Raw genomic sequence first — 26,652 nt, forward strand, 5'->3', positions numbered from 1 at the left:
AAACCACAGGCAGAGAGTTTTGGAAAAAGCTATTGTGAAGACATGTAGATGCGTTCTTGTCACTGCACCTTAACGCAGCCCAGTCATGAATTACACCACCCTGACAGAACATCGAGTGTCATACGTCCCCTAGAGAGAGACTGGACAGGCTGTGCCCAGGGACCTGGGTATCTCAGGATTGGTACTGCCGGGGCCTGAGCCTCCTGCCCCGCAGACACCAGGGTGCTCTGTGTTTGGAAAGCTGGATTCAGGGAATGGAAAGGATTCTGTGACCTTGGGGTGTCCCAGAGCTGCACTGGGCAACATGCTCTGCGTGTTTCCAGCGGGTCCTCAGAAGGAGCAGCCCCTGCCCTTCCTAGCACACATGTGCTCAGAATCCAGATTCTACACAGAGTGCAGATTCATCCACATCTCACGTAGCCAAGGGGACTTGAGGGCTGTGACCAGTTTTTCTAAACAATCTCAGCAGCAGGACCTCTGGGGACAAGGAGGCTGTGTGAAGAGAGTGTCTTGCAATAAGAAGCCTAAGTCAAGAGGTACATGATCTCATAAACTTCTGAAGAGACCAAATTGCAGGTAGGATGTTTTATTCTGATATGATCTCATAATATGCCTTACATTGGTAAGAAAAAAAAGAATGAAAACTGGGAAATGACTTGGATGACGTTAGGTTCTTGTCCTGGGAGTTTCCAGTGTGTTTCTTCCTGAGGTGAATGCTCTCTACCAGTAAAAAGAGGAACCAGTGCCACCACATGGAGAATCCGGGCAGGAAGTGGCACAGCTGTCCACACGGAGCTCTGGGTATAAACGTCAGGCACCTCCCAGAGGCTCATGTCAACAAGGCTGATCTGGTGACCAATATCACAAATCAGCCTCATTATTCTGATGCTGAAGAATTGAATTTAGGTATCAAATAATGACAATGGCAACATTATCACACTGGATTGCTGAGGTTAATGTCTATAGAGAAGCAATAATTCAGAGCATTTATAATACAAAAGCCCTGGTAGAATTATTCACTGAGGAGAAACGCTCTCCATTGGCAGTACACTACAGGTTAGTGTTAGGGATTTTGTATGGTTCTGATGCCTGGCAGCTTATGAGAGGGAAGAGCAGAGAACACTCATTTTATCCAGGATCTCAGGATGTAAGAAATGAAATAATTAGATACAGATTCATCTTCTTCTTTTGTTTGTGGTACTGGAAATCAAACTCACAACCTCACACTTAGCCAGGCAGCTGCTGTGCCGCTGAGCTATATCCCCAGCCCTGAGATTCATCTTCTAAAAATGTATGTATGATTGGTAACAAGAAAAACATTGGTAAGAGCCCAGGTTGGAGCCTCCCTGGCTGCTGCTGCCTTTGCCATGGCTGAAAGCTTGTAGTAAAGGAGGTGAGGAGTGTGAGAGGTCATCTGCATGGACAGCACCAGTGACAGTGACAGGGGTGGTGGCAGCAGGGCAGTGGCAGGGATGGGGCAGGAGGTGGCTCTGCTCAAGGACAGGGTACTGGGGTAGCAGGGCCTGGGGCTGGTGTGAGCCAAGCTGGGCAGCAGGCAGCAGGCTGGGGGCACGAGGCAGGAGCAGCAACTGGAGCCCACTCCATTCAGTCGGTCCAGGAGCACACGCGATGGGGTAATGGAGGCTGTGAGCCTCACAAAAATGGGAAGGGAAACCCAAAATGAGCCGTGTGGCACTGGACTAGCATAGGGGTATTGTGAGCCAAGGAGGTGTGGACAGAGGGACAAATAGAAAGGTGGATGAGTCCATAGATAGGTAGATCAGTAGATTGATAGGTAGACAGACAGACAGGCATAACACAGGCATATGTATGGGCCCCTATGCAGCTGCATGGATATTTTCTCTGACCCTGTTCACTAATTGGGTGGGACATGACATCCCAGTAAAAATAAGTATACAGTCTCAGGTGCTAATGTCTAAAGTGCCACTTTGCAGAAAAAAAGAGCATAGATGATTCCAGAATTGGGCAAAGGAAAATACGAGAAAGCACAGAGCATCTTGTTCCATCGGAAAGTAAGGACATTATCAAAGCATTCAGGGCCCACAGGGACACAGCAGCCATGTTGCACAGCCAAGTCTGTGAAATTTTGAAGAATCAAAATAAGTAATGATAGTCCTGGTTGTAACCCACTAGTACAAAAATAAAAGAGTGGATCAGTGTTGACGATAACAAGCTTTTCCTTGCTGTAGATGACAATAAATACACATAAAGGAACAGGAGAATCGGAGGCTGTTTGCAGCAATCATGGTAAGGACCAAAACGGTGAAGAGAACTCTATCAGCGCCAACACTGGTGGGCAAAGGTCCACGAGGAGCAGGACACTTATGAAGTCTCCTGGAGCTTCTCCAAGCACTTATGAAGTGGCACTGTGGCACAAGACCCACAGTGGAGAAGGCTGGCACGGGAGACACCGCCCTGGGACAAACTGCAACCAGACCAGGACCAGAAGAGGCCCAGATGGACACCTGGGCTTCTTGAGCCCCACATCAGGTCTGCTCAGGACCTACTGCCGGATGAGCCAAGGCTGAGGAAAGGCCACTCAGTAAGCATCTTGGACCTGAGGAAGGGCCAGAGCATGGGGTCAGGAGAGACTAAGGTGGGGTCCCTGGGAGGTGGCCCAGAGGCAGCACAGGAAGTGTGAACTGTGGAGGGGAGTGTGCTTTCTGCTTCTCAAACAAGGATATCGTGGGGACACTGGTGAAACCCGAGGGATCTATGGGTAAGGCGTGAATAGCTCAGGGCTAATTTCTGACTGAGCACAGTGTAGCTGCCTGGAAAACGTTCTGGTTTGGAGGAAAACAGACCCCAGTGTCAGAGTGAGCACAGCAGGAGGCCGGCAACTCTCAGGTGGCTCAGGAAAAAGAAGTTTTTCATGCTATTACTCTGTAAAATTGAAATTTTAAAAAATAAGAATAGAATGCAAAAACGTAATTGAGGGTTTTCTAAGTAAATTGATTGGTTCAAATAATGGACTGCTGGGAAATTTGCTTCATGGTGTTTTAGAAAACTATGTAATAACACAGACAATGTTCACCATGCATCATTAGTGAACACAGAGCTCATTCTATGTACATCACTGTGCATATGGTGGAAGCTTGTTGTGTATTATACGTCACACATACAAACATGGAAGAACAACGGGAACTGAGGGGCACTTCAAAGACAGAACATTGGGAAATGCCCCCGTGTCAGGGCAGCGTGCAAGAACAGACACTGAGCCTGTGTCAGAGATCAGAGATGGACAGGGAAGGTGCTCCACAAGCAAAGGAAATGGTTTCAGAAGAAAACTGTCAAATACACAAAAGGAAGTTAAGACAGCTCACATTTTCAATGTGAAAATTTCTGCATTGGGAATTTGAAGTAGATGAGTGCACTGAATCTCTCCCAGTGTAAATGCTTGGTGTTCCCATTCGACGTGTTCAAAACTGAGTCCTTTCTCCTGTCCCCAGCCCCTCCTGCAGCCCTCGGCAGGCGCTGGCCTCTGTACCTGCTGCTCTTCTTTCTGTGACCACACCCAGCCCGGCAGCGCCTTTCTTCCGCCCCGAGATGCGCCCTGGTGCCAACCAGTCCTTGCCCTTCCTTCCTCCTCTTTCGGCAGCTTCTGTCCCCAGCTGTCCCGAAGCCTGCTGTGGGCCCCATCCCACTCACCACCCAGCAGTGAGAAGGAACTTCTTCAACACTGAAAACCTAAACAAAGTGTGCTCTTCAAACCCACTTGTAGTTTCTCATCCACAACCACACAGACACCCCTTTTTGTGCTCTAGGAGCTTCTTCTGCGTTGTGTAAAGTGGGTACAATCGCCTTTTTATTAATTCAGCACCACACACCTTAGTGTCTGGAGTGCATGGCCCGTGCTGAGAGCCTTGGAGGTAGAAACCTTTACACAGCGATCAACACCAGGGAACCCGCGACAGCGTTTCCAGATGTTTAGAAGGGAACAGTTTGCTTGCTGTCGCTCCCTTCTTTCCTCTCCTTCCCTACATGTCCCTAAGCGTGAGTGACCACACAGTGACGGGACATCCCAGTTCCTGAGGACGCCAGGAGGTCGCCGCAAGAGGGCGCTCCGGGTCGGGTCGGGCCGGGGGTCATAGAGCCAGGGCGGCCTGAGATGAAGGCGGGAGCTCCCAGGAGCCGCCCGAGGGGGCCACATAGTGAGTTCAAGGCCAGCGTGAACTGCGTAGTAAAACCCTGCCTCGAAATAAAAACAAAACAAAAACAAAAGCAGAAGAGAAACGTGCACACTGAATCCCTGCCGCCAGGCAGGTCTGGAGGCAGCACGGGGAGGGAGGACTTGAGGCTGGGACTGCTGGGCTGCACCCCACTCTCTGTCCAGTCCATAGATTGCATGGCACGGGGAGCACTCAGGCCCTGGCCTCACGCTGGACCCCACCCGTGTCCGGGAACCCTGGGAAGCCCTGTGGCCTGGCTCCTCACACAGCCGCGGCTGTCCTGTGCTGCAGAACGTTTAGCTGCTGCGCCACTCTGCCTCTGGGGCCAAGTTTCACAGCTTCTCATGTTTCTTTGTCTCAGAGTGAGCCTGATGTCTGTGGTTACAAACCCACTCTTATTTTTTATTTTATTTTAAAGAGAAAAAAACAAAAACAAAATAACTAAAACAAAGACAATTTAAAAAACACAAAAACTATAAAAACGATACAGAATTTCAAAACAAGATGATACAAAATCAACAATGGTTGGTGTATACTTATTGTTATCTTCAAAGTAGTTGCTCACATTACCAGGTATAGGTATGCAAGATTGAGCAAACAAACATTAAATGTTCCTTTCGATAAATCAATAGAAACTAGTAGTACAATTATCTTAGCTGTCATGTGTGTATATTTCCCTTCCTTCTTTCTTTTCTTCTTTCCCTCATTAACTTTCCCTTTCACAATATCTATTGTACCTTTTAGTTTCATTTATTCTTTCAGGTTCTTACACGAGGGAGACAATATGGTGTTTACACATGGGGGTCAGATTTATTTCGCTTATGAGTATGGTCTCCAGTTGCATTCATTTACTTATAACAGCCTCGACTCTTATCTTTCTTCATAGCTGAGTAATACTCCATTGTATAAAACCACCACATTTTTCTTATCCTTTCCTCATTTGATGGGCTGTTTCCAAGATTTAGCTATGACAAATTGTGCTGCTAAAAACATGGGTGCACATATATTGCTGTGGTCTGATGTTTCTAATCCTTTTGAGAAAGTACACAGAAGGGGAATATCTGGGTTGAATGGGACCTCTAATCCTAGTTTACTGAGGAATCTCCACACTGACTTCCAAAGTGGTTGCACCAGTCTAGAGTCATCCTTCGCTATATTACGGTTCACTCATTGTGGCTTCAATTTATTGTGAGTTTTTAAAAAAAGTTTATCTAATTCTGTATCATAGAGTTTTTGCTATATCACAGGATTTTGCAGTATATAGGTATTTATACAACATTATGATTTTAATTATTTTTGCCTAAAATTTTTTTTAAAATATAAAAATGTTAATTCAAACATATTAAAAGAATATTGTCGAAATAAAATACTGTGCAGTATGTATTTTATCAGTGGATAAATAACGAACTGTACACAATGGAAATACAAGTATTCCACTACTGCCAGCCTGAGCCCAGCAGAGCCACTTGGCTGGAGGAGGGGACCCGCACAGGGTGGGCGCTGCATATAGGCTAGGACGCACGTCGCTGCCCCAGCCTCCGCCCATGCTACGGGCCGGCCTGGGTGAGGCGGGCAGTGCAGGCCAGGTGTTGGGCTTGGCTGCGGCTGGGCTGGGTCTTATGCACCCTGCTCCCCCGCCCGCTCCTGCCTTCTATTCCCACCTGCCCTGTCCTCCCCTCCTGCCCTTGGAGCTGAGACACCGATTCACCCAGGTGTCCCAGGCACTGTACCAGCTGGAAGCGGAGGCTTTGGAAAGAAGAGTCTCCCCGGAAAGGCGTGCAGGCAGGCGTGCAGGCGAGCAAGGGTTTATAGGAGTGTGGGAAGGGTTTATAAAGCCTTAAAATACATATAAATAATAAAATAAATATAACACCGCTACTTCGTGGATTTTCACCTATTGGGGGGGTGCTCCTCTGGAATGTAACTGCCGTGATAGGTAAGAGATCACTCACTGTACATTGCCATCAACAGTGGAGAAGAGTTCCTTTTTCCCCATAGCCCCTCCAGCATTCGCTGTTGGTTGATTTTTTTGATGGTAGCCATTCGTACTGGGATGAGATGAAATCTCAGTGTTTTAATTTGCATCTCTAAATGACCAATGATGTTGAACATTTTTCATGTATTTATTTGCCATTTATATTTCTTCATCTGAGAAGTGCATAGTCATCTCAGATGCCCAATTTGGGATTGGGTCTTTGAATTTGGGAGGGAGGTTGAGCTTTTTCAGTTCTTTCTATATTCTAGATATATGTCCTTTGTCTGAGGGACAGTTAGCTAAAATGTTTTCCCATTCTGTGGATTGTCTTTTCACTCTATTGGTGATTTCTTTTGAACTACAAAAGCTTTTTAATAGGATGGGATCCCAGTTGTTGATTCTTTGAAGTGTTTTCTGTACAGTGTGTGTTTTGTTCATGAAGGCTGTGTCTACCTCTGTGTGTTCAAGATTTTGACCTACTTTCTCTTCCAGTAGATTTAGTGTTTCTGCTTTAATATTTAAATCTTTGGTCACTTTGACTTTAGTTTAGTGCATGATGATAGGCATGGGTCTAGTTTTAGTCCTTGGTATGTAGAGAGCCAGTTTTTTCAGCACCATTTATTAAAGAAGCTATCTTTCTTCCAGTGAACATGTTTGACCCCTTTGTCAAACATAAGGTAGCTGAGTGTGTTCGATGCTTTACATAGAAGACCCCCAAAAACTCCACCAAAAGACTTCTGGAGTTAGTAACTAAATTCAGTTGCATGGCTGGATACAAAGTCAGTACTCAAAAATCAACAGCATTCTTGTACACAAACAACAAACTTACTGAGAGAGAAATTGGGGAGACCACACCCTTCACAATAGCATCCAAAAAAATGAAATACTTAGGAATCAATCTAAAGAGAAAGTAAAAGATTTACTTATTGAAAATTACTGTACTCTGTAAAAGGAGACTGAAGAGGATATCAGAAAATGGAAAGATATCCCTTGCTCATGGATAGGAAGAATGAACATAGTGAAAATGGCCATACTCCCAAAATTGTTATACAGATTTAATGCAATCCCGATACCATTAGCATACCTCACAGATCTAGAGAAAATACTTCTAAAATTCATATGGAACCAGAAGAGACCTAGAATAGCAAGGGCAATCCTGGGCAACAAAAACAAGTCAGGAGGCATCACAATCCCTGACTGGAAATTATGCTACAAAATTACTGTAATAAAATCAGCATGGTACTCGCAACAAAATAGACCTAAAGACTATTGGAACAGATTAGAAGATGCAGACACAACTATGGACCAACTTTTAAAGCATGTGTGTGGAGTAACAACCACAGAAGATAGAAATAATGTCTCCCTCCAGACCAGAGCACAGACATGGTTGGCATCGACTATGAAAGATTAGGATCAGCTGGGCACAGTGGTGCATGCTTGCAATCCAGCACTCGGGGAGATTGGAGCAGGAGGATCACAAGTTCAAGTGTGGCCCAGGCAACTTAGTGCCTTAGCAAGACCTCATGTCAAAATAAAATATTAAAAGGTGGACTGTGTAGCTCAGTGTAAAGGCTCTGGGTTCGCTCCCCAGTACTCAAAAAAAAAATTAGGTTCCCAAAAAATTTGGGTTCCTCTCCTCCAACACAACCCTTGAACGTTGCCCTCTGGGAGCCAGAACACCGCTAGGGACGCAGCCTATGCGCCACATTCTGAGGCCTGCTCCTACTGTGACAACCTGTGTGGCCCCTGACCGGAAGTCTTCTGGTAGGCAAGCTGATAGGGCTGTCTGTGGGTGAGGCCCCTGACTGACTGTCCCTGTTTTTGGCAGCAAGCTGGCGGTGTCCCAAAGCACAGCGATGGCCAGACACTTGTGCATGCCACTCAAGAGGCCCACCCCACACCATTCCCAGAGGGCCCACTTCCCTGGCCTAGTAGTCCTCACTGCACTGCCCTGCCCACCTGAACGCTCAGGAGCCCCAGGCGGGGTGGGTGCACACTGTCCCTGTCTGCAGCCCATCCACACCACCCTTCCAGAGTCTCTGCTCAAATGTTGCCACCAGGCCATCTTGAGAGGGAGCTTGACACACCAGCTTCCAAGGGTTGATGATACTACCCTGGAAGCACAGTGGTGTGTGCACACACATGTGCATGCATTTGTGTGTGTGTGTGTGTGTGTGTGTGTGTGTGTGTGTGTGTGTATGCCTGTGCCCAAGCTCTGAATCTTTCTGATTTACCCTGGAGCAGAAGACCCAAGTCACAGCTTTGAGCACTGTGTCTTCTCTAAGTTTTGTGTCCCAAGCTAGAATTCTCCTGTGCACAAATTGACTTTAACTCTCCCTGTGCTTGGATAGAGGCAAAGCCTGCGGTCAGAGTGTCAGTCACTTACGGAGGGCGCAGTAGGCATGAGGTCGCTCTCTGTCCTCCCTGTCTGCATCGCCGTGTGGACCCGGACGGACTCATAGATGGCTGGCTCCTCCACATCCTTGGGATAGGGGTGTTTGAGCACGATCAGGGTGCCTGCATGAAGATAGAAGGTGTCAGTGCGCTGAAGGGGACGGGTAGCTGCTGCAGGCTCACAGCCCTGTGCATTTGCTCTTTCATGCCCAGCATTTGTGGAGTGGAACCTTAGCCGGACACTGGGGCAGTGACAAGTCCTTTGTCCTTGTGCTTGCAGCATAACTGGATGCAGTCACCTGAATGACCGTGTGAGATCCATGGCCATCAAGAGAACACAGCCCGAGGACAGGACCTGGGCGGGGACACCTGGGGTCACTTCACCCAAAGGCAGCCTGGCCTGGACCTTGCACAGTGGCCCTGGAGAGGCACCTGGGCTGGAGGACCCAGGCCCTGTGCTCCTTCCTTGGACTGGAGAGTAAGCCGCAGCCCTGTGGGGCTCACAGCATGGGACACCCCCCGCCCACGCTCTGCCCCCATGCCAAGGAAACAGAAGGGAGCTTTGCTCTTTCTCCTGAGCACAGGGTGCAGGGCTGAGCTCCCCATCACGGCCTCCACCTCCACATCCATCTCCAGGAGGAGCTCCTCCCCTCCATCAGTGAATCAGAAACTAGAAACTGTGCCTACAAGAAGAGTAAGCACGAGGGGTTTTCCTCCTTGATATAGTTCCTGCCTTTTATTTCATGAGAGTGTTTGCTACAGCAGGTCCAGGGCTGCATTTGATGTGGTGGAAAAGTAAGAACTCAGTCAGTCAGTCAGTCAGTCAGTCAGTCAGTCTGTCAGCATACACCCCAGGGCTCTGCCAGGCGTTCATGTGGGCAAGAACAGTAGCAAACGTAAGCAACCTGCTCTTCAGGAAAATGTGCCTCCTAGGTCGGGAACCAGAACTGTGTCAAGGAGCATTCAGTTGTAAGGAAGAATAATGGAATAATGGAATGAGGCACAAGAGGACCATGGGGAGTGTGGACTTCTCAAATGCAGTTTGAGAAGTCCTAGGGAGCAGAGGCCTGTCTCTGACAGACTTGCACTAGGTGAATGAATCTGCACACGATGCTCTACGTGGCGTGAACGCACAGGGCCCGGGTTATGACTATGAACCTGAAGCAGGCTGCTGCTAGCCAAACCCCCCGACCAGGGGGGGCCTCTGAGAGGCACAGGGCTCTGCAAGCTCTGCGGCCACGGCAGCTGCTGGGTCCAACCAGGCACCTCTTGGAGTCTAAGCCCAAGGGACAGTGGCCCTGGGCAGATCCCAGACACACTGAGGAGCTTAATGGCTGGCTGTGGCTCACCCAAGACCTGGGCCCCCTGATGCTGCCTTCTCAGGCTGCTGAAGCCTTGAGGAGATAGTGTGAGGAGAGGAGATAACGGGAGCTAGTATTTCCTCTTGGGACAGAGCGTTTTCAAATAGCAATGACTGCTCTGCTGAGGACATGGACTAAAATGCTAAGTTACAATAGACCCAGGCGCCACGTTCTGGTGTCACTTGGCCACCAGCAGTGACACAGCTCTGAGCGGGAGGAGAGGGGCGAAGCCCTTCTGGGCAGCCCAGAAGTCAAGGGTGCTTTCAAATCCCAAGTCTTGTCTTCAGAGTCAGTGCTGAGTGCTCCTGGTTTTCCCTGACGTACCATGAAGATGACCCTTCAGACGACCCTGGGGACAGACCTGCTGGCATTACCAGCAGCGCCAACATTCCTGCCTCTCAGGGTAAACAGCTGCAGAGCTGGTGGCTCAGGACAACTCTGCTGTGGCATCGTGCAGCCCTGGAGGTTGCAGTCTGGCCTGGGCTGCTCTCATCTAACTGGGTGTGAGCAGGGCCGCTCTCCTCTGCGTGTCCTGGTGGGGGCAGCCCGCACTTGGACATGTGGCACTTTCCTCCCACCTTTGAAGCCCATGCCGGGACTTCCCTCTGGTTCTCCTGCTTTGCCTTGACTGTTACCCTAGAAACGCTGTGAGCACCATGGCTCTGGCTAGGCGGTGTGTTAGTGTCCTCCCCAAGGCCTCTCACCCCGGCCTTCTCCCCATCTGCAACCCTAATGCCCTTTTGCTGTACAACATCTGCGGGTGCAGGTTGATTTGTTTGAGGCTCATAGCTACAGTCTCTGGGGGACAGGTGTGTGGCAGAGGTCACCAGCAGGCCACCACGCTTCCCTTTCTGAGAGCCCCTTCTGAGCAGGCCTGGGGTCAGCTTTGTCTTTGTTTACCTCCTGATGGCTAAGAACCTCTGACAGACGAAGGCCTAAGGAGGAATGAATGAACAAATGGATGAATGAGTGCCACAGCAGTTCAAGTCCAGCTCAAGTCCGGCCTGGGGCATGGACAGGGGACAGGATGACCTCAGGCCTGACTCTTCAAGTCTGGTCTGAAGGGGGAAATCTAGATTCAATCTGAAACCTCTTCTCCAATGTAACCCAAGTTAGGCTGGGAGACCAGAGTGACTGCAGATGTGATCGGTTAAGCTGCACAGCCCAGCAGGAGGCCAGACTGATGGGTGATGGAAACAGAAGCGACCTGTAAAGGGGGAGCGCCCAGGGAAAGGCATCTGTGCCTCGAGGAAAAGCCAATTCCGTCTTGGCACAGTTGCCAGGTGACCTCGACCACCTTTTGGGAGAGACAGTCCCAGCCCAGGACACAAAGATGGAGCCTGGGCCCTGGCCCCCCACCATGGCCTGAACCCCAAGCTCCAGCACTCCAGTTCCCTACCTGCCTGCACACAGCTGCTTCTGTGGAGAAAAGGCCACCAACTCGTGTGTGCACTGCTGGAGTGGACAGTCAGTTCCTGCCTTTGACAGGAACCTGGACTCAGAAATGCTCTGTGCAGGAACATTTTGAGATGAGCAGAAGTGGACCGTGATTTTTCAATGCACCTGAAGCCTGCGGGTTGTCATGGTTACCAAGCTGCTTCTTTATCTTCACTGGGTTGTTTGCTTGCTTTTAAATTCTGGGAGGATGTATTCATACATTCATCCTGTGCACATATTTTTGTTTTTGATTCAGTGAACCAGGGTCAGTTTCTGTATTTGCAATCAAAAGAAACACCTTTAATGCAGCCACTGAAGATTCATAATCTCCACATGGCCCTAGGATGTCAGTGGGGCCCCAGCGAGGAATTCTGGGAGAGAGGCATTCACACCAGTGAGCTCCAGGAGCTGGAGAAAGGCTGAGAGGAAGCAGCGGTGGGAGAAGAAGAGGAAGGTGGAGCATCAGTGCTCCAGCCTCGGAAATGGGGCCGCATGCGAGTTTCAGTTCAGCTTCTGAGTTGCATGAAGGCAGCAGTTTCCTGCCTCTGCCCAAAGCCCGGTTTCACCTGTGCCTCTGAGGGGCCCACTTTTTTGAAGAGCAGGGCTAGCCCAAGGCAGGCACCCCACGGCTGCAGCTGGACAGATGTTCATGACTCCACTTGCCAAGGTGCTGAGGACACCGGGGATGACCACCTGTGCTCGACAGGAACCAAGGAAGGAGGAAGTGGGGCTCTGTGGTGGCTGAGAGTGGGGTGCATGTGGCTTCCAGTGGGGGACTCTGTTGAACGTTTCCTTGAGGCCAGGGGTTGGCGCTGGCTCTCCTCCCCAAGAGTACTGAAAGGGGCTGGGACCACATGGCTCCACTTCTGCTCTGCATCACAGTCACTCATGGAGCCCAAGGCTGGTCAGTGCCCAGCACCTATTTGTTAAGGTGGAGACCACACTGTCCACATTTCCTCACTGCCCTCAGGCTCAGAAAACAAGTCTGCAGCTGCCCCACTGGCTCGGTCTCCTCTTGATGTGGGAAGCAGCTTTCTTGCGGCACCTCTGAGAACATCCACCTCTGCCTTCTCTGTTGCCAGCAGCTCTGCAGATGGACTCTAAGCCCCGCCCATTCCCCCCCCCCCAGAGCTCCAGGATTTAGTTTCCAGCCTCCCAGGGGAAACTGAGTCTCACAGTGCAACTGAGTCTGCTGTCATCCACATCTACCCAAAGAGGGAGCAGCCCAGCGGCCAGGACAGGCGATGGCTCTAATATCCAGTCGGGCTGAGGGCAGGGAGGAAATAGGCAGCGAGATGGGAAGCTGTGATTTTACACCATCATCTCAAGATGCAGTGTCACCTGAGCACCTTCCACTTAGGCCCGTTTCGCCTCATGTGCCCCTCCTAAACCCTGAGAGGCTTGAATATGTCCTCAAGGCCATATATTTGGGCTGTGTTTAACTCAGACCTGCAAACCTATGAATTTCAGGGACTTCCACCGTTAAAGAGACAGGACCATTGGGAACCATGTTGCTAAATTCAAGCACCTGCAGACAGTTGGCATTTCATCTGTGCTGGCCGAGCCTGGTCCTGGGTTAGCCCATGACGAGCGACTGCCCTTAGGAAACAGACACCAAGCAAATGACAAACAGTACAAATCCCCAGTCATCATCTTGGGGCACCAGTGACCATGTAAATACCCCAGTCCACATCGACACCCTGAGACCACACGTGTACCCTGGAGACACCACGCTGTGCCTCACCACCAGTGCGTGGAACCTTCCTGAGTCTGTCCTTCTTTGATTCTGCTTTATAAACCTGTCTGCATCTCTCACTGAGCCAATCTGAAATTCTTTTTTGGATAAGAGTCAGGAACCCAGCCCAGGGCACATGGAGGTTGCCATGTCCTCCCTGGGGGACCTTGCCTGGGTCCCTTCTGTGGCAGGGTCACTCTCTTTGGAGTGGTCCTTGGTTCCACCCCCAATATGAATCCACTGTGGACTGGCCTGAGATCTGAGAAGGATGTCACCATCTTCTGATGAGCACATATTCTGGTCCCTAAAGGACAGTTCATGACAGCAAAGTGCTTCTGGCTCTTGCCTGGAGCCTGATAGACTTCATTATAGTCACAACCACAGAGCTCATGGCCTACTGAGCACCATGCCAAATGCCTCAATTCAGTCACCATAACAAGACATCATAGCACAAACTCTAAGCATCCACTCACCTATATGAGAGCATGAAACCAAGCTCAGAGCGGTCTATAACTTGACTGAGGATGCAGAGCTGGCAAAGCGGGAACTCCAGGGTCATTCATAGAGTCACATGGAAGTCTCCGGGGTATGTGAAAAGCCACGCTCTCCGTGGGTGAGAGTTCACACACACACACAAACCGGGTCTGCAAACACGGACCCACCAGGAGATGTGAGGCCTTGCTCTCGCCTTTCACACCAGGCCTGTTTCTTCCACTGTGAAGGAGAATTGAAATGGCCCCAGCTTCCCCCAGCTCTACTGGCCTGGAGCTCTGGTTAAATCTGCTGAGCCAAGTCAGGGAGGAGCAATGCCAGGAAGCCTGGCTCCACACTGCACAGCTCCTTGTGAACACACGGTCCTGTCTCTGCCTCCACAGTTGCCCACACCTGATGCGTGCTTAGCCTTAGACATCACTCCACCACCCTGCACGTCAAAACAAAAACAGAAGTGGAAATTTGGCATTTATGAGGGTGCTGTTTATATAGGAGTTTATATAGGAGACATCACTCCACCTCCCATTAAGCCACGCAGGCTTAATGGGCTCTCTGGACAGCCATGCACGTGTTGGGCCTGCGTGTTTGATGGCCGATGTCCTCTAGTGTGCTTTCCTCAAAGTAATTCTGTGACTTGGTCAGAAGAGTGACAATAGAGAGACACATACTAAGCCACTCTACTGTGCAGAGGATGAGGGTGGGCTGGGCCTGGCTTGTGCTCCAGTGTCCCACAAGCTGTCACAGTGCAGAGTGGATTCCACTCAGACAAAGCTACAGAGGCCCCATGGTTCCACGATCTAAGCCCTGTGCAGTCACAGCAACCCAGCTGCAAGCGGCAAGAGGAGCTCAGCCCGGTGCCCGGATGTGCAGCCTGGGAAATAACTTAAACCACTAGCACACTATTTCCCCATGGAAGGGGAGACCACACACAGCGCTGGGCATCTGAGGAGTGTAATCTGGTATCTCTGAGGACATTGGATGCAGGTCTGGAACTCAGCCGACACCCACAATGGCCATTCCATCCCTCACTTGTCTCCTTTTCTTTTTCAAACATATCTCATCTGCAAACTAGGAGCTTCCACCTTCACCACACATGAGCTAAAGAAGCAATTCCTGGCTGTGGCTTGGCAGCATTCTGAGTGGTCACTCATTTGCAGAAGTGCCACATAGTTCTTAAATTAAGATGGATTTGACTCATTTTAAAATGCTACCTGAGAAACATGGCTGGTGTCACAAAAGAAAGTAGTAATAACTGTAGCCACTGTGAAAAATTGGGAATCCCCATGTCAAAACAAAAACAGAAGTGGAAATTTGGCATTTATGAGGGTGCTGTTTATATAGGATCTTCAGACCTGACAGGCAGCTGCCCTAACGGGCAAACACACATGTTAGACGTGGACAGAGTTCCCTGCAGTCACCACACCATGGGGCAAGTTGTACAGGACAATTTCACATAACCAAGTATTGCAATGCGAACAGAAGATAATGCTTGTTCTAACAGTGTTTGTTTTTTAAATAGGGTTTTACTATGCAGTCAGTGCTGGCCTTGAACTCATTATGGAGTCCAGACTGGCCTCAACTCTCGGCAATCCTCCTGCCTCAGCCTTTAGAGTGCTGGGATTATATGCACATGCCACCATGTCCGGCTTACTTTCACCATCTCAAGAGCAAAGATTTTCCTATGACCCAGAATAAGTATTCTGGTTTCATACTTGTTATGGCTTGTGTCTAGATGTCCCTGCAAAGCCTCATGTAGTTGTGGGTGGGGACTCTTCAGAGGTGGCTGGATCTAGAATGTGTGATGCTGAGATTAAGGGTGTGTGATTAGTAAATTAGTCCGATGCTTGGTTTGGCATAGTTCTGGCTAGGTTTAAGGGTGTGATTGTTATGCCCACCCTAGGGCAAGTAACCTGCATACAATATAAGGGGTGAGGAGAGGCTTGTCTTGTCCTTTGCATGCTTTGGTACCTTCCACTGCCATGAACTGTTACCCTTCTGCCATGTGCCACCCTGCCTTGAAGCCAGCCGAGTATGGACTGAAACCTCCACAGACTGTGAGCTAAATAAACCTTTTCTCTTTTAACTTTGGGTATCAGGTATTTCGTCTCATCAATGGGAAAAAGTTACTATAATAATACTGGCAACAGAATATACAACTGGCAGACAAAGAGTGAGCCTTTGGTTATTTGGCCATGCTCACTGTGGCCACAGAGTGAGGCCTGGCCTGGCCCTGGCTGGTCAGAGTGGCCAGAAGTATCCAGTGTTACTCCTTTTCACTCTGGTAGTCTGGTAGGAGGCTGAGGCAGCACCTCCTCATGGGGTGGATTAGTCTTGCCATGGTGGTTTAGTCAAACATGAACCATGAGAAGGACCTATGTTCATCTTAGCATGCACAGGAGATCCTCTGCTCCAGCACTCCTGGTCACTGCAAGCCAATGCCAGGAGCCAGTTCTAAAATTACCAAGAGAAAGGACTATTTTGAGAACATTCACCATAACCTGCAGGCCCCAGCAGTGACTCTGAGAGCCTGGCGTGACATCTACTGTGACCCAGCACATTATCTTATTTCCTGAGACACTGGCTTCCCCGGGGACCGGAATGCTGATCTGTCACGCACTCTGCTCTGGGCCCTCATTTGGCCGGGACAGATAAGAGGAGCACGAGATCAGAATCTAAATGCAAGGGCTGAAGCCAGGGAGTCCGGCACAGGACCGGCAGCATCAGTGCCTGGAGCGGTGTCCAGGCAGCAGCGAGCTCATTGCTGGAGAGTGAGAACAGGGAGAGGCAGAGGGCAGCAAGACCATCCTACTCCTGAGTTCTCCTGGGATGCATAAAATAGCCATTATAGTAATATGTGAGAAGTTTTGGTTTTGGAGAAATTACTGTTAAAGCCCAGATCATAAATCTTTACAACCCTGCTTGCGCTAATCGGAAGCCTTCTTCAGTCAAAATCAGGTATTTTCAGGAAAGTTGTCCGCGTGCCAATACTCTGGAGGAGCCTTCAGTGACCCACTGGTCTGGGGCTGGACCAGGTAAGGATGGTCCAACTAGAACATGCAACCCTGACTTCAGTTTCAACTACTCTGAACTCTGTCAGTGGGCACAGAAGGTCCCTTTCCTGGTCCCTGAGGAGCTCCAGGAAGGAGCCTGGGACTGATAAGAGCGACTGAAATAGAGTCCAGGAAGAGAGTTCCAAACAGGGAACTGAAGGGAAGGTAGAAAGGAACTGTGGTGGGTTTGGAGGTCCCCTTGTAGTCATCCGTGCATCCATTATTCATCACCCCAAGAGGCCCCCCTGGACCAGGGCCTGCAGGGGGAAAGAAGAATAAGAATCCAGGTGGTCAAGGCAAAGCCCTGGTTTCAAAAATCTCTTCATTTCCAGTGACTCAGAACTGAATGAAATCCAAAGTGGGGCTGGACAGAAGTTGGAGCTAACCGGGCAGTGAAGGGCTTGGGACTGTGAAATGCGTGGCACGGCCAAGGCAACAATGGCCAATCTAACCCTCCCTGCCATTGTGTATGAGACCAACTACTGGCTAAGCAGGGAAGTAATTTTGGGGGCTGACTGAGAGAATTTTCACTTAAAAAAAGATTATAGCTTCAATTTTACAGTTGAGAATATTCTATCATAAAGCTGGTGTTATTGGTACAAAGCAAAACAACCATGCTATACTTTCCACTGACTTTTTCTCTGTTAGATACCATATGATTCTGTATGACTGGGGTCTACCCAGGCCACACGAGGAGAGGAAAGGCACAGCCGATGATGGCATCTCTTCCCTCCACACTAAAGTTAGCAGAAAGCCCACCAGAGGTGTACCAAGAAAACAAGCAATAGCAACTCATGCTAACAGGCGTGCTATGAAGTGCAAGTTCCCTGGGGGCTGAGGTTCTTGGACCTGCTCAGTCTTCCATTAACTGAGCTTTATCAACATTTATTAAATGGACAACCTGGGTAACTCTGGTTCCAGGACAGTGTGTGCCACGCTTTGGACTTAGAAGGACCCTCGCAGGCCTGTGTGTTCACACCTTGGCCCTTTTAGGCAGCAAGGGAAGCTTTAGGAGCTGAGGGCTAGCAGGTGAAGGAAGTTAGGTCACAGACCATCCTCTGGACCAGTTTTCCTGCCCTCTCTTTGCTTTCTGGCTGCCTAAGGTAAACAACTTCCCCACTACACACTCCTGCCACAGCCCAGCGGCAGTGGGGCCAAAGACCATGGACCAGAGCCTCTGAAATCTCAAGGCAAAAAGACCATTTCTCCTTATGAGCTGACCATCTCAGGTTTGCTTATAGTGATGGAGAGCTAACGAACACAGTGTCTTACTCACTTTCTTGCTAGTAGAGCAAACTACTTGATACCTGCAACATACAGGGAAGGTTTATTTGGATTCACAGTTACAGTCCATGGTCTGTCAGCATGGTCGAGGGGCCTAGCAGATGAAAGCTGCTCACTTCCTGGCAGCCAGGAAGTGGAGAGAAGGGAGGAGCCAGGAAGGAGGTAGACGCTCCCCATTCCTTCCCCCAGTGTCCTCCTCTTCCAAGCAGGCCCACTTCGTAAGAGCACATTCAGCTCTGAATTCAGCCACTCGTGAATAGCATCTGCTGTGAATCACCTTCCAAAAGCCCCACCTCTGGACAGATGAGGCTTTCAGGGGAAAAACCTGGATCTAAACCATAACATTCTGGCCCCCAAAAGATTTATGCTCATTTCATAATGCAAAATGAATTTAGTCCATCTCTGAGAGTCGCCAAAGTCGACAGTTTCAGCATTGCTGAAAAGTCGAAGTCCAAAGTTTCCTCTGAGACTGAAGGCAAACTCTTAACTATGAGCCCCTGTAAAATTTTAAAAGTTGAACATTACCAACATACAGTGGTGCACAGATGGGTCATACTTATGTGGGTGATGGGTTGACTGGTTCTTGTGTCACAAGAGCTGCTTGATGGACTCTCCCCCATGTCCCATCTCTTACCACATGACACCCTCCCTGACCCAGCAGAGAATCAGTCGATGCTGAGCAAAGCCAGCACCATGCTCTTGGGCTTTCAGAACTATGAACTAAATAAGCACTTTATTTGTATAAACCAGTCAGCCCTAGGTATTAAGTTATAGCAACAGAAAATGGACAAGGACAGCTTACCTGTTTCACTTCCAATTAAAGGCTGGTTTGCAAAATGCTTGACAAAATCCTTTAGAGATGAGTATTCATTAAATCCAAATTTAAATGAATATCCACTGTATTCAACATGAAAGTGCTTAACAGAATCTTTGGCTCTGAAAGGGAAAAAGAAGTGCTTAATGTGATTTAACTTTGTTTTTGAGTCAGTGTCTCTCTGTTCTTCAGGATTACCTTGAACTCACTATGTAGCTCAAGCTGGCCTTGGACTCAGCAGTCCTCCTGCCTCAGCTTCCAGAGTGCTGGGATTAAAGGTTTACAAATTACTCCAGTCCACTCCGTTCAGACTTCGGAGGTGGAAAGTGTGAGGTGATCAGCCCATGTTGATTTAAACCCCAGTGTGGTTTGGAAACATGCTCTTTGCAGGGGAATGAATCCTGGAGGCCCCAGCCTGGAGCCAGGTAAATGCAGGTGTTTGATCTTGGTCTTTACACTCTGGTGTTCAGAGAAACGCTTTCTTAGCAGCTCTGTGCCCCATCAGAGAAAGGAGAGGAAAAACAACCCAGAATAAACAAGCTGTGGGTGATGGCTGAGAAGGAGGGTCAGACAGCAGAGGGGACAGTGACACTGCCCAGTGCTGTGGATGCTCCTGTAAGATCCTGAGAGACCTGTGTGCCTCCACCAGGATGGCCACCTGGTGAGCATAGCTTGAGGTTGAAGAGTGGCAGGGGAAACCCTGGGAGTCCTCCCTCCCCAGGAGGCCACAGGGCCAGGCAGATTCCCTGCCTGTCCCAGAACCCAGCCAAGTCGGAGTGAGAGGCTGGTGAGCAGCAGTCCCTCCCTAACTGTCACCCGTTGAGAACGCTGGCTGCAGAGGCACCAAGCCTGGACGTCACCTGGATGGCACCGTCATCATCTCACCTCTGGGGAATGAACTCAGAAAAGAAGCCACCCTCACAAGAACAAGTTCAGCTGCCTGCTTGGCCTTGCAACTGTGGACTCTGCAGCCACAGCTGGACCTGGCCTCTGAAGGACAGAGGACACAAGCTGTGCACTGGAGTTGGGCTCAGATGCTTTCTCAGCCAAGGGAGGCGAGGCACACTCCTCCCTGCTTCTCTGGCTTTGGCTCCTCCCAGCAGATGGGGAGCAGGGGCTGTCTTTAGGTTTTGGGGATGGCGAGGCACCTGAGAGGGGAGGATGGGTCAGCAGGTAGCAGTGAACCTTGGGCCCCCCTTCCACACCTACCGCACAGACAGGGAGTACTGGCCCGGTTGCTCGTGGCTGTCTCTCAGGAGGTAGCTGCCATCACGCCCGTTGGACAGGAGCAGGGCCTCTGCTGCATGCCGCGTGAGGTCACCATGGTACCACCTGGAGGGAGGACAGCACTTTCACTGGGGCTGTGGATGTCCCCCAGGCTTCCCTTCCAGAGCACTTCACGGGGCTCCAGGCCCAGCCCTGGGGGAGAGTGTGGTCACCAGCTGCGGCTCCCTGGGGTTAAGTCTCCACTACCTTAGCATCGGGTCCAAGGCCCTGAGTAATGTGACTCCAGCTGGATGCCTGGGACAGGAAGTCAGGTTGAGACCCTGCTCCGGAGCAGCCTCCTGGGCTTGGACAGTGCCAGGCCAGGCAAGGCTGGGCAGAACCTTCCTTATGGCCAGGGAGGGGCCCTCGCTGACACCTAACACCTGCTGGGCACCCTGGACGTAATTTCAGGCTTCTGTGGGTGAAGCCGCCTGTGTGGGCAGGGCTGGGGCCCTTCCCTGGGAATAGAAAGCTTTCAAACATCTACTCCAGAATGGGTCCTGAGAATAGGCTTTGGCCAGTTTTCTCCCTTCTTCTGGTCTCTGTTATGTTTCCTTTCACAGGTCTGGGGCCATTTCACAGGAAAGCACTGAGCCATGATCATGTGTGAAAGGAAACGACTTGCAAAAATCTCTTTGCACACTGAGTGCAGGTCCATCTGGGATTGATTCAAACTTACAAAAGTCTGAAGAGCCAAGAACGTCCCGAGGAGAGTCAGATTGATCTTTGTGTTTTAGAACTGATCATTGTGCTTTAGAAAGGTAACACACATGCACATGCCTGTAATCCCAGCACTCTGGGAGGCTGAGGCAGGAGAACAGCAAGTTCAAGCCCAGGCCAGGCAGTTTAGTGAGACCCTCTCAAATAGGCAACAAAACAAAAGAGGTGCCTGAGGGTGCATGAATGGTGCAGGAGGACTCTCATTTCCAAATCACTCTTTTTTTTTTTTACACAAAAGAGAGAAAAACAATGATACAGTGTTTTAAAACAAGATAATAGATTAACAATGGTTAATATATTGCCTATTATTATCTTCAAAGTAGTTGCTCAGATTACAAGACATAGGCATGAAAGATTAATCAAACAATGTCCAAATCACTCTTGCACACAAGTCTGAGCTCCCAATGGCTTTCCTTCCCAGAGCGCTTTAAGGAGCACCTCCTCCTAGGCTGAATGAAGACCCAGAGACCTGGGGAGTCCTGGCAGGGCGCGTCCCCCTCCGACTGGGATAGCCACACCTGCTCCACACCATTGAAGCTACACACAGGTGACCTGGGTGGGTTCCCATAGTGACCCCTCCCCTCCCCAAGCACTGCTTCAACTGTGGGACCTGCAAAGGGAGCAGGAAGGGAGGAGCCCAGGCTCCCTGAAAGCAGCTGATGCCCAGTCAGGAAGACAGGTGGCACTGGGACTGTGCCAGAGGGGTGGACATGGGGGTGGGCATGGGGACAGACACAGGGGAAGACATGGAGAGGTGGGCATGGGGAGGTGCTCAAGGCGCACAGGCCGGGCCAGTCCCCCGGGGAGCCTGCCCTAGTCATACCTCCTGATACTCAAGCTGCTCTTCAATGTGTATTTTTTCTGATTATAAAGCACATAGAGAAAATGTGAAACATACATATAAGAAACAGCGCATGAAAGCCCTTCATGGAACAGAAATGGTAAACTTCCTACTCACAGCCTCACTAATGATGGGGGGATGTAAACGAAAACTACAGCGTGTGTTTTTCTTTATCCACCGGCTCAGGAGCATAGAGAAATGAGACAGTAGGAAGTATTGAGGAATTTGGGGGTGACGGGGCTGCCATCTACAGTCAGGGGAGGGGTTGGAGGACGCTGGGCACCCGGAGATGAAATCCCACTTGTGGCGCCCACTGGGGATGCACCAGCGTGGATGGAGGGACAGAGGCATCCACTGTGGAGACTCCTGTGAGAGGGAACATTTGGAGCTGAGAAATGCTGCACATCACAGAATGGAGAACAATAACTTAATTTCATGACATAATGTTGAAACACCCCTCTAACTTTCTGCTATACTTTTGCTGTAGTCTGATCATTTCTTTGCATAAGTACAACTGAGTAATATAATTTTCCAGGGACAAAAATTCAGTGTTTCATCTAAAACACTTTTTAAACTATTGAAAAAATACAATGTAGAAGTGCCAGTTTCTTTCTCATAGTGTGATACTGGTCAAGAAGCTTTTAGGATTGCTGGTAGCTTGGGTCCTCCGTCAGGCTTCTTTCCTACGTGAGCTGTGAGGGTCCACTCGGTGTTAGCCACTGAGCATGGGGAGGGACTGTAAACCCTGTCCTAGTGATGTTCCCTCACTGCGGGCTTCAGTCTGCGTGGAGGACACCTGAAGCTGAACTTTGCTGGCTTCACCGAAAGCCTGCTGCTGATGGTCACAAAAGCTATATATGTTCTTCATTTTTAAAAAAATTGAACAAAAATGCTTAACTTTGTAGATAAAAGCCATGTATTATTCCTTACTACAAAGAAAATCATAGCCAGCAGCTTGACCTATAATCTTTTCCATTTCTGTAGTGTTTATACTATTCTGTGACTCCAAGATTTGCTTCTGGTCTTCCCCTACCTGTTTCCAGGGATGGGCAGCTCACTCTGCCCTCCCTGACCGCTGGGCAGAAACCTGCAGGCACCGGTGCTGCTCCCCACTGTGTCAGCTCAGCAGGGCCCCCAGGGCTTCTGGTGGACTCGGTGGATGGTGTACAGGATGCAGAACATCCACTCATCTCTCTCCATCCTTCCCAGCTTCACTTCTGTGACAGCGCTTGGGCCCTTTACCGCCCAGCACCCTCAGACCCTCCGACTGCTGCCCATGCTTTCCACCTGGGCTCCATAGAGCCAGGCAGGGCCGCCTCTTGCCCTGGTGGCTGAGCACACCGCAGCCCCAGCTGCTCTGGGTTCTTCACAGTCATGTCCCTGGCTGATACACCTGGGCCTGCTCTTGACTGAAGCTCCCGTCAGGCCCCTGTAAAGGGTGGTGCTTCAGAGGAAGTGTTATGAGAAACCAACTGACCGCTGGGAAATGCCAAACTGGCACCACCTTGGGCCTTTCCTGATGGGAGGACAGCTGCCTCTTTGTCTTCCCCAGCCGTCCAGCTGCCTGGCCACCTCCAAGCTGGAGGACCCACACATGGTGCAGGTCGGTGTCCTCATCTATCAGTGATGGGGGAGGCCTGTGCTCCTGTCTGGAACACCGTGCTCTGCACGTGGAGATCTTTCAGCTTCTGCAGATGAGAACCACAGCCTCTGCTAAACTACACGGTACATTAAGAATAAGCCAGACACCGTGTTAGGTGCTAGGGATCTGTGTTTGTGCCAGCTGCAATAAAGTTGATTTTCCTGAAGCTAAAAAAAGAAAACAAAAGTTTGGTCTTTCTTTCCCTGAAGAAATGGAAAAAAGCAGGAAACTACTCTTTCTAGTCATATTCTACTTTTTTTCCCAAGGCCTACACCATTCACCAGCAAGGCTCAAGGTTAAAAAGTCCACAGAGCAGAGACAACCGGGCTTCCAGAGAACCTTCACACTGGGCTTCAAGCCATCAGACTGTGCAGATGTCAGAGGATGTGGCTGTGTTCCTGCTGCTCCGAGCCCTGGAGCCCACCAGAAGCTGCTCCACACATCCAGAGCTCTGAGGTTTCCTTCCCAGTGGGTTTTATTATCTTAACCACTTGCTAATTTAAAAGTCGGATCACATTTGCTTCGTTCTTTGGAGGTGAGCCTTTCAGACTTTCCGAACTGACTCAGTACAAAATGTATCTTAGATCATTCTCTACGTTCACAGACACACACACAAGCCAGAAAACTACACAAACAGTGTTCATCCTCCCCGGTGCGATTTAGCTGGCTTTCTACTTATTGTGAATAGACACAGATGTGATCCACTGAATTCACGACGAGAGCACAAACAGGCTGCACATGGTATTTGGAAAGCACGATAGGGCTGGCGGAGCTCCTTGTTCCCTGCTTGTGGGAGCTCCAGGCTGGGCCTCGCATGGCTAGGAATAGCAGTCACCAGGGTCTTGCTAGAAATGTAGCTCTGGGGCCACCCCAGCCTGCCAAGCCTGGTAATTGCAAAATGGCTTAGACTGCGAGAATGTAATGGGCCCTGGTGGATCTGTCTCCATCTAGGTGGAGACCCTGGCATGGCCTCACTGTCCTGATCACCAGGGTGCTGGGCCTTGTGTCAACTCTGAAGAGCTCGCCATCCTGAGCATGGTGGTTAGGCCACTGCAGCCGCCTGGCTGTGCCCACCTCATCCCTGTTCCTGTGCTCCCTGCGGTGGTGCCAGGTGCTTCCCGGTGTGGGAGAGGAAGCTCTCAGCCCTTCATGTCATCTGAAACCCTGGGCTGGGGATAGGGAGCTATCTCATTTAGCTCAAGTAGTTCCTTGCTGCAATGTGCATTACAGTTGGGCTCTATCTAACAAGAGAAGTCACGTTATCTTTCCACTGACCAAGGCGGTGGCCCCTGCCCAGCAGAGGAAACTAGCAAAGCCTTTGCAAAGGGACAGGGAAGTCTGCATGAGCCTCAGACAGGCAGTGGCCAAGAGGAGATTCTGCTCTGGCCAGCAGGGAGCGTCCAGGGTAGGGATGAGAAGGCACTGGCTTTGCTTGCTGCTGGTCAGAGAACGCCCACATTCACACTGCCACCAGCCAGGAGAAGCATGCGCCTGCTGTGCAGCTTTGGGAAACAGACTCGAATGACGACACGTGGCTGTGTGAACATCTCAGCCTCCCATGGGTTACAGGTGGGTCCCGAGTTTCCGGTGGGTGTTAAGGTGCAGCCCAAGGAAAAAGTACTGGGGAGAGAAGAAAATCTGGGGGCTGGAGGCCAGGACTCACACCTGGTCTTGAAGGTGCATGAAAAGTGAGGCCAGAAGTTCTGGGGCACAGAAACACAGAGAGAGAGATTTGGACATTCAGTGACACAGAGTGGCACAATAGCCGGAGAAATAAAAGACATCCAGCTGTGGACAGAGTGATGGGAGATAGAGACAAAGGCCCACCACTCAAAGACAGCCAGCAGCACTCAGACAGGGACACCCAAGGGTGCTGCAGGACACAGGAGCACCCATATGACACCAGGAAGAAGACACAGAGGATCCCAGAGCTGACACTTGGAGAGGGACTGAGGGACTGACAGGAGGTGCATCTCATCCCCGGGGGTCCCACAGATACCTGCCCCCAGGTTGGGGTGCGGGAAGCACTGGAATTGACATCCTGTGTCTGAGAGCTAGGAGCTGAGTAGGGTTGGGTTCTCAGAAGCCCAGAGTGTATAGTCCTTTCTCCTGTCCATACTTCTTGAAGGGCTGGCTTGGGGTTAATTATCTTGAGCTGTGGCTGCCAGGAGTGACCACCATTGTGGGTCAGTACAGAAGACAGACAGGGCTGCCTTGAGGAAGCTATATTTGTAGGGGACATGGTCCCGGACACAAGGGAATATGGAAAACACAGGCAGACCTGTTTCATCAGCTGTCTCTTTTTCGTTCCATGGTTTATGTCCCCCCGCCTCTATTGACAGCACAGGGATGAAAGGTGAGTGTGGGTGATGAGCATGTCACCAGGTGCACGGCAGGGACTGTGGCTGTGTCTGCTCAACTTGGGCAACTCAACCAACACTTGATGACCACTCTTTGTCAAGCTGTGGACTTCGATGAACAAGACAGATGAAGAGCTTACAGCTCTGCTCCTAAGGAGCTCTTTCAAAAGCAGAGAGGAGCCAGGTAGCCAGACTCCTTTACTTTGGAGGACTGATATCTGTGAAATGATTACCTGTTGAGTCAACCCACACTGATACACAGTATGACAAAAAAATCCAGTGAATATTTAAATAAAAATTTTTGCTACAGTAGAAGACACACTGTTATGAGTCCCCCTCAAGTTACTCCCCCTTGCTTGGAATACACAGATACCATCATTCTTGACACTTTCTGCTGCAGTTCTGGAGTCCTCTTTCCTGAGGGTCTTTATGTCCTGAAGCCATTCAAACATTGAGCTTTCATGGTTATTTTGGTTTGGGGGAAGAACTAGGAGTCACAGGGTGCCACATCCAGTGAATAAGGTAGATGAGGACACAGTGTTATGTTTTCATGAGCCTGACTCTCTCACAGATGGCACAAGGCAACAGCATTCACTGTATTTTTGTCACACCTTGCAAAGACACTCATGAAAGAGGACCTGCAGAACTGCTACAGAAAGTGTCAAGAACAATGGGATGAGTGTGTTTGAAAGGAGGACGCATGCTGAGGGTTGTCAATGGCAGTGTATCTGTCACTGTGCTAAGTTTCTTATGCAGGAATCCAGCCTATCTTTTGCTCATCTCTCATAAGCTACAGGTGGTCAGAACAGCTGAAACAGTAACATGAGGCCCAAACTGCCTGAGACATTCACAATGGTGATGCAAAGGAAAAGCAAAGAATATGAGACATTAAAGTTTACAGAATGTGTTGGGTTCCATTTTGAACACCGTTTTTTTTTTTTTTTTTTGGTACCGGGAATCAAACTCTAGACCTTGCACTTGCCAGGCAGGCGCTTGTGCCCCTGAGCTATATCTTTAGCCCTTGAGTTTCATTTTGAAAAATACACAAATGCAGCAGAACTAGTTTTACTTGGATGTGTGTCACTGCTGAC

The 26,652-nt window shown here is 49.8% G+C and overlaps 1 protein-coding gene across 2 annotated transcripts in view; it reads right to left on the minus strand.

The window, feature by feature from the left end:
- Dapp1 (dual adaptor of phosphotyrosine and 3-phosphoinositides) overlaps window positions 1–26,652 on the minus strand; it is a 42,215-nt gene that overhangs the window by 10,202 nt on the left and 5,361 nt on the right. For both annotated transcript variants that reach the window (XM_013505383.1, XM_005406268.2), the window contains 3 exons: window positions 19,942–20,064; window positions 18,721–18,854; window positions 8,552–8,682 (listed from right to left, as the gene is read on the minus strand). In XM_013505383.1, coding sequence (XP_013360837.1) covers window positions 8,552–8,682; window positions 18,721–18,854; window positions 19,942–20,064 — 388 coding nt within the window. The remainder of the gene's footprint in view (window positions 1–8,551; window positions 8,683–18,720; window positions 18,855–19,941; window positions 20,065–26,652) is intronic.

Source organism: Chinchilla lanigera, unplaced genomic scaffold (genome assembly GCF_000276665.1).
Source record: "Chinchilla lanigera isolate Chin_1 unplaced genomic scaffold, ChiLan1.0 scaffold00095, whole genome shotgun sequence".
Taxonomy (NCBI): domain Eukaryota; kingdom Metazoa; phylum Chordata; class Mammalia; order Rodentia; family Chinchillidae; genus Chinchilla; species Chinchilla lanigera.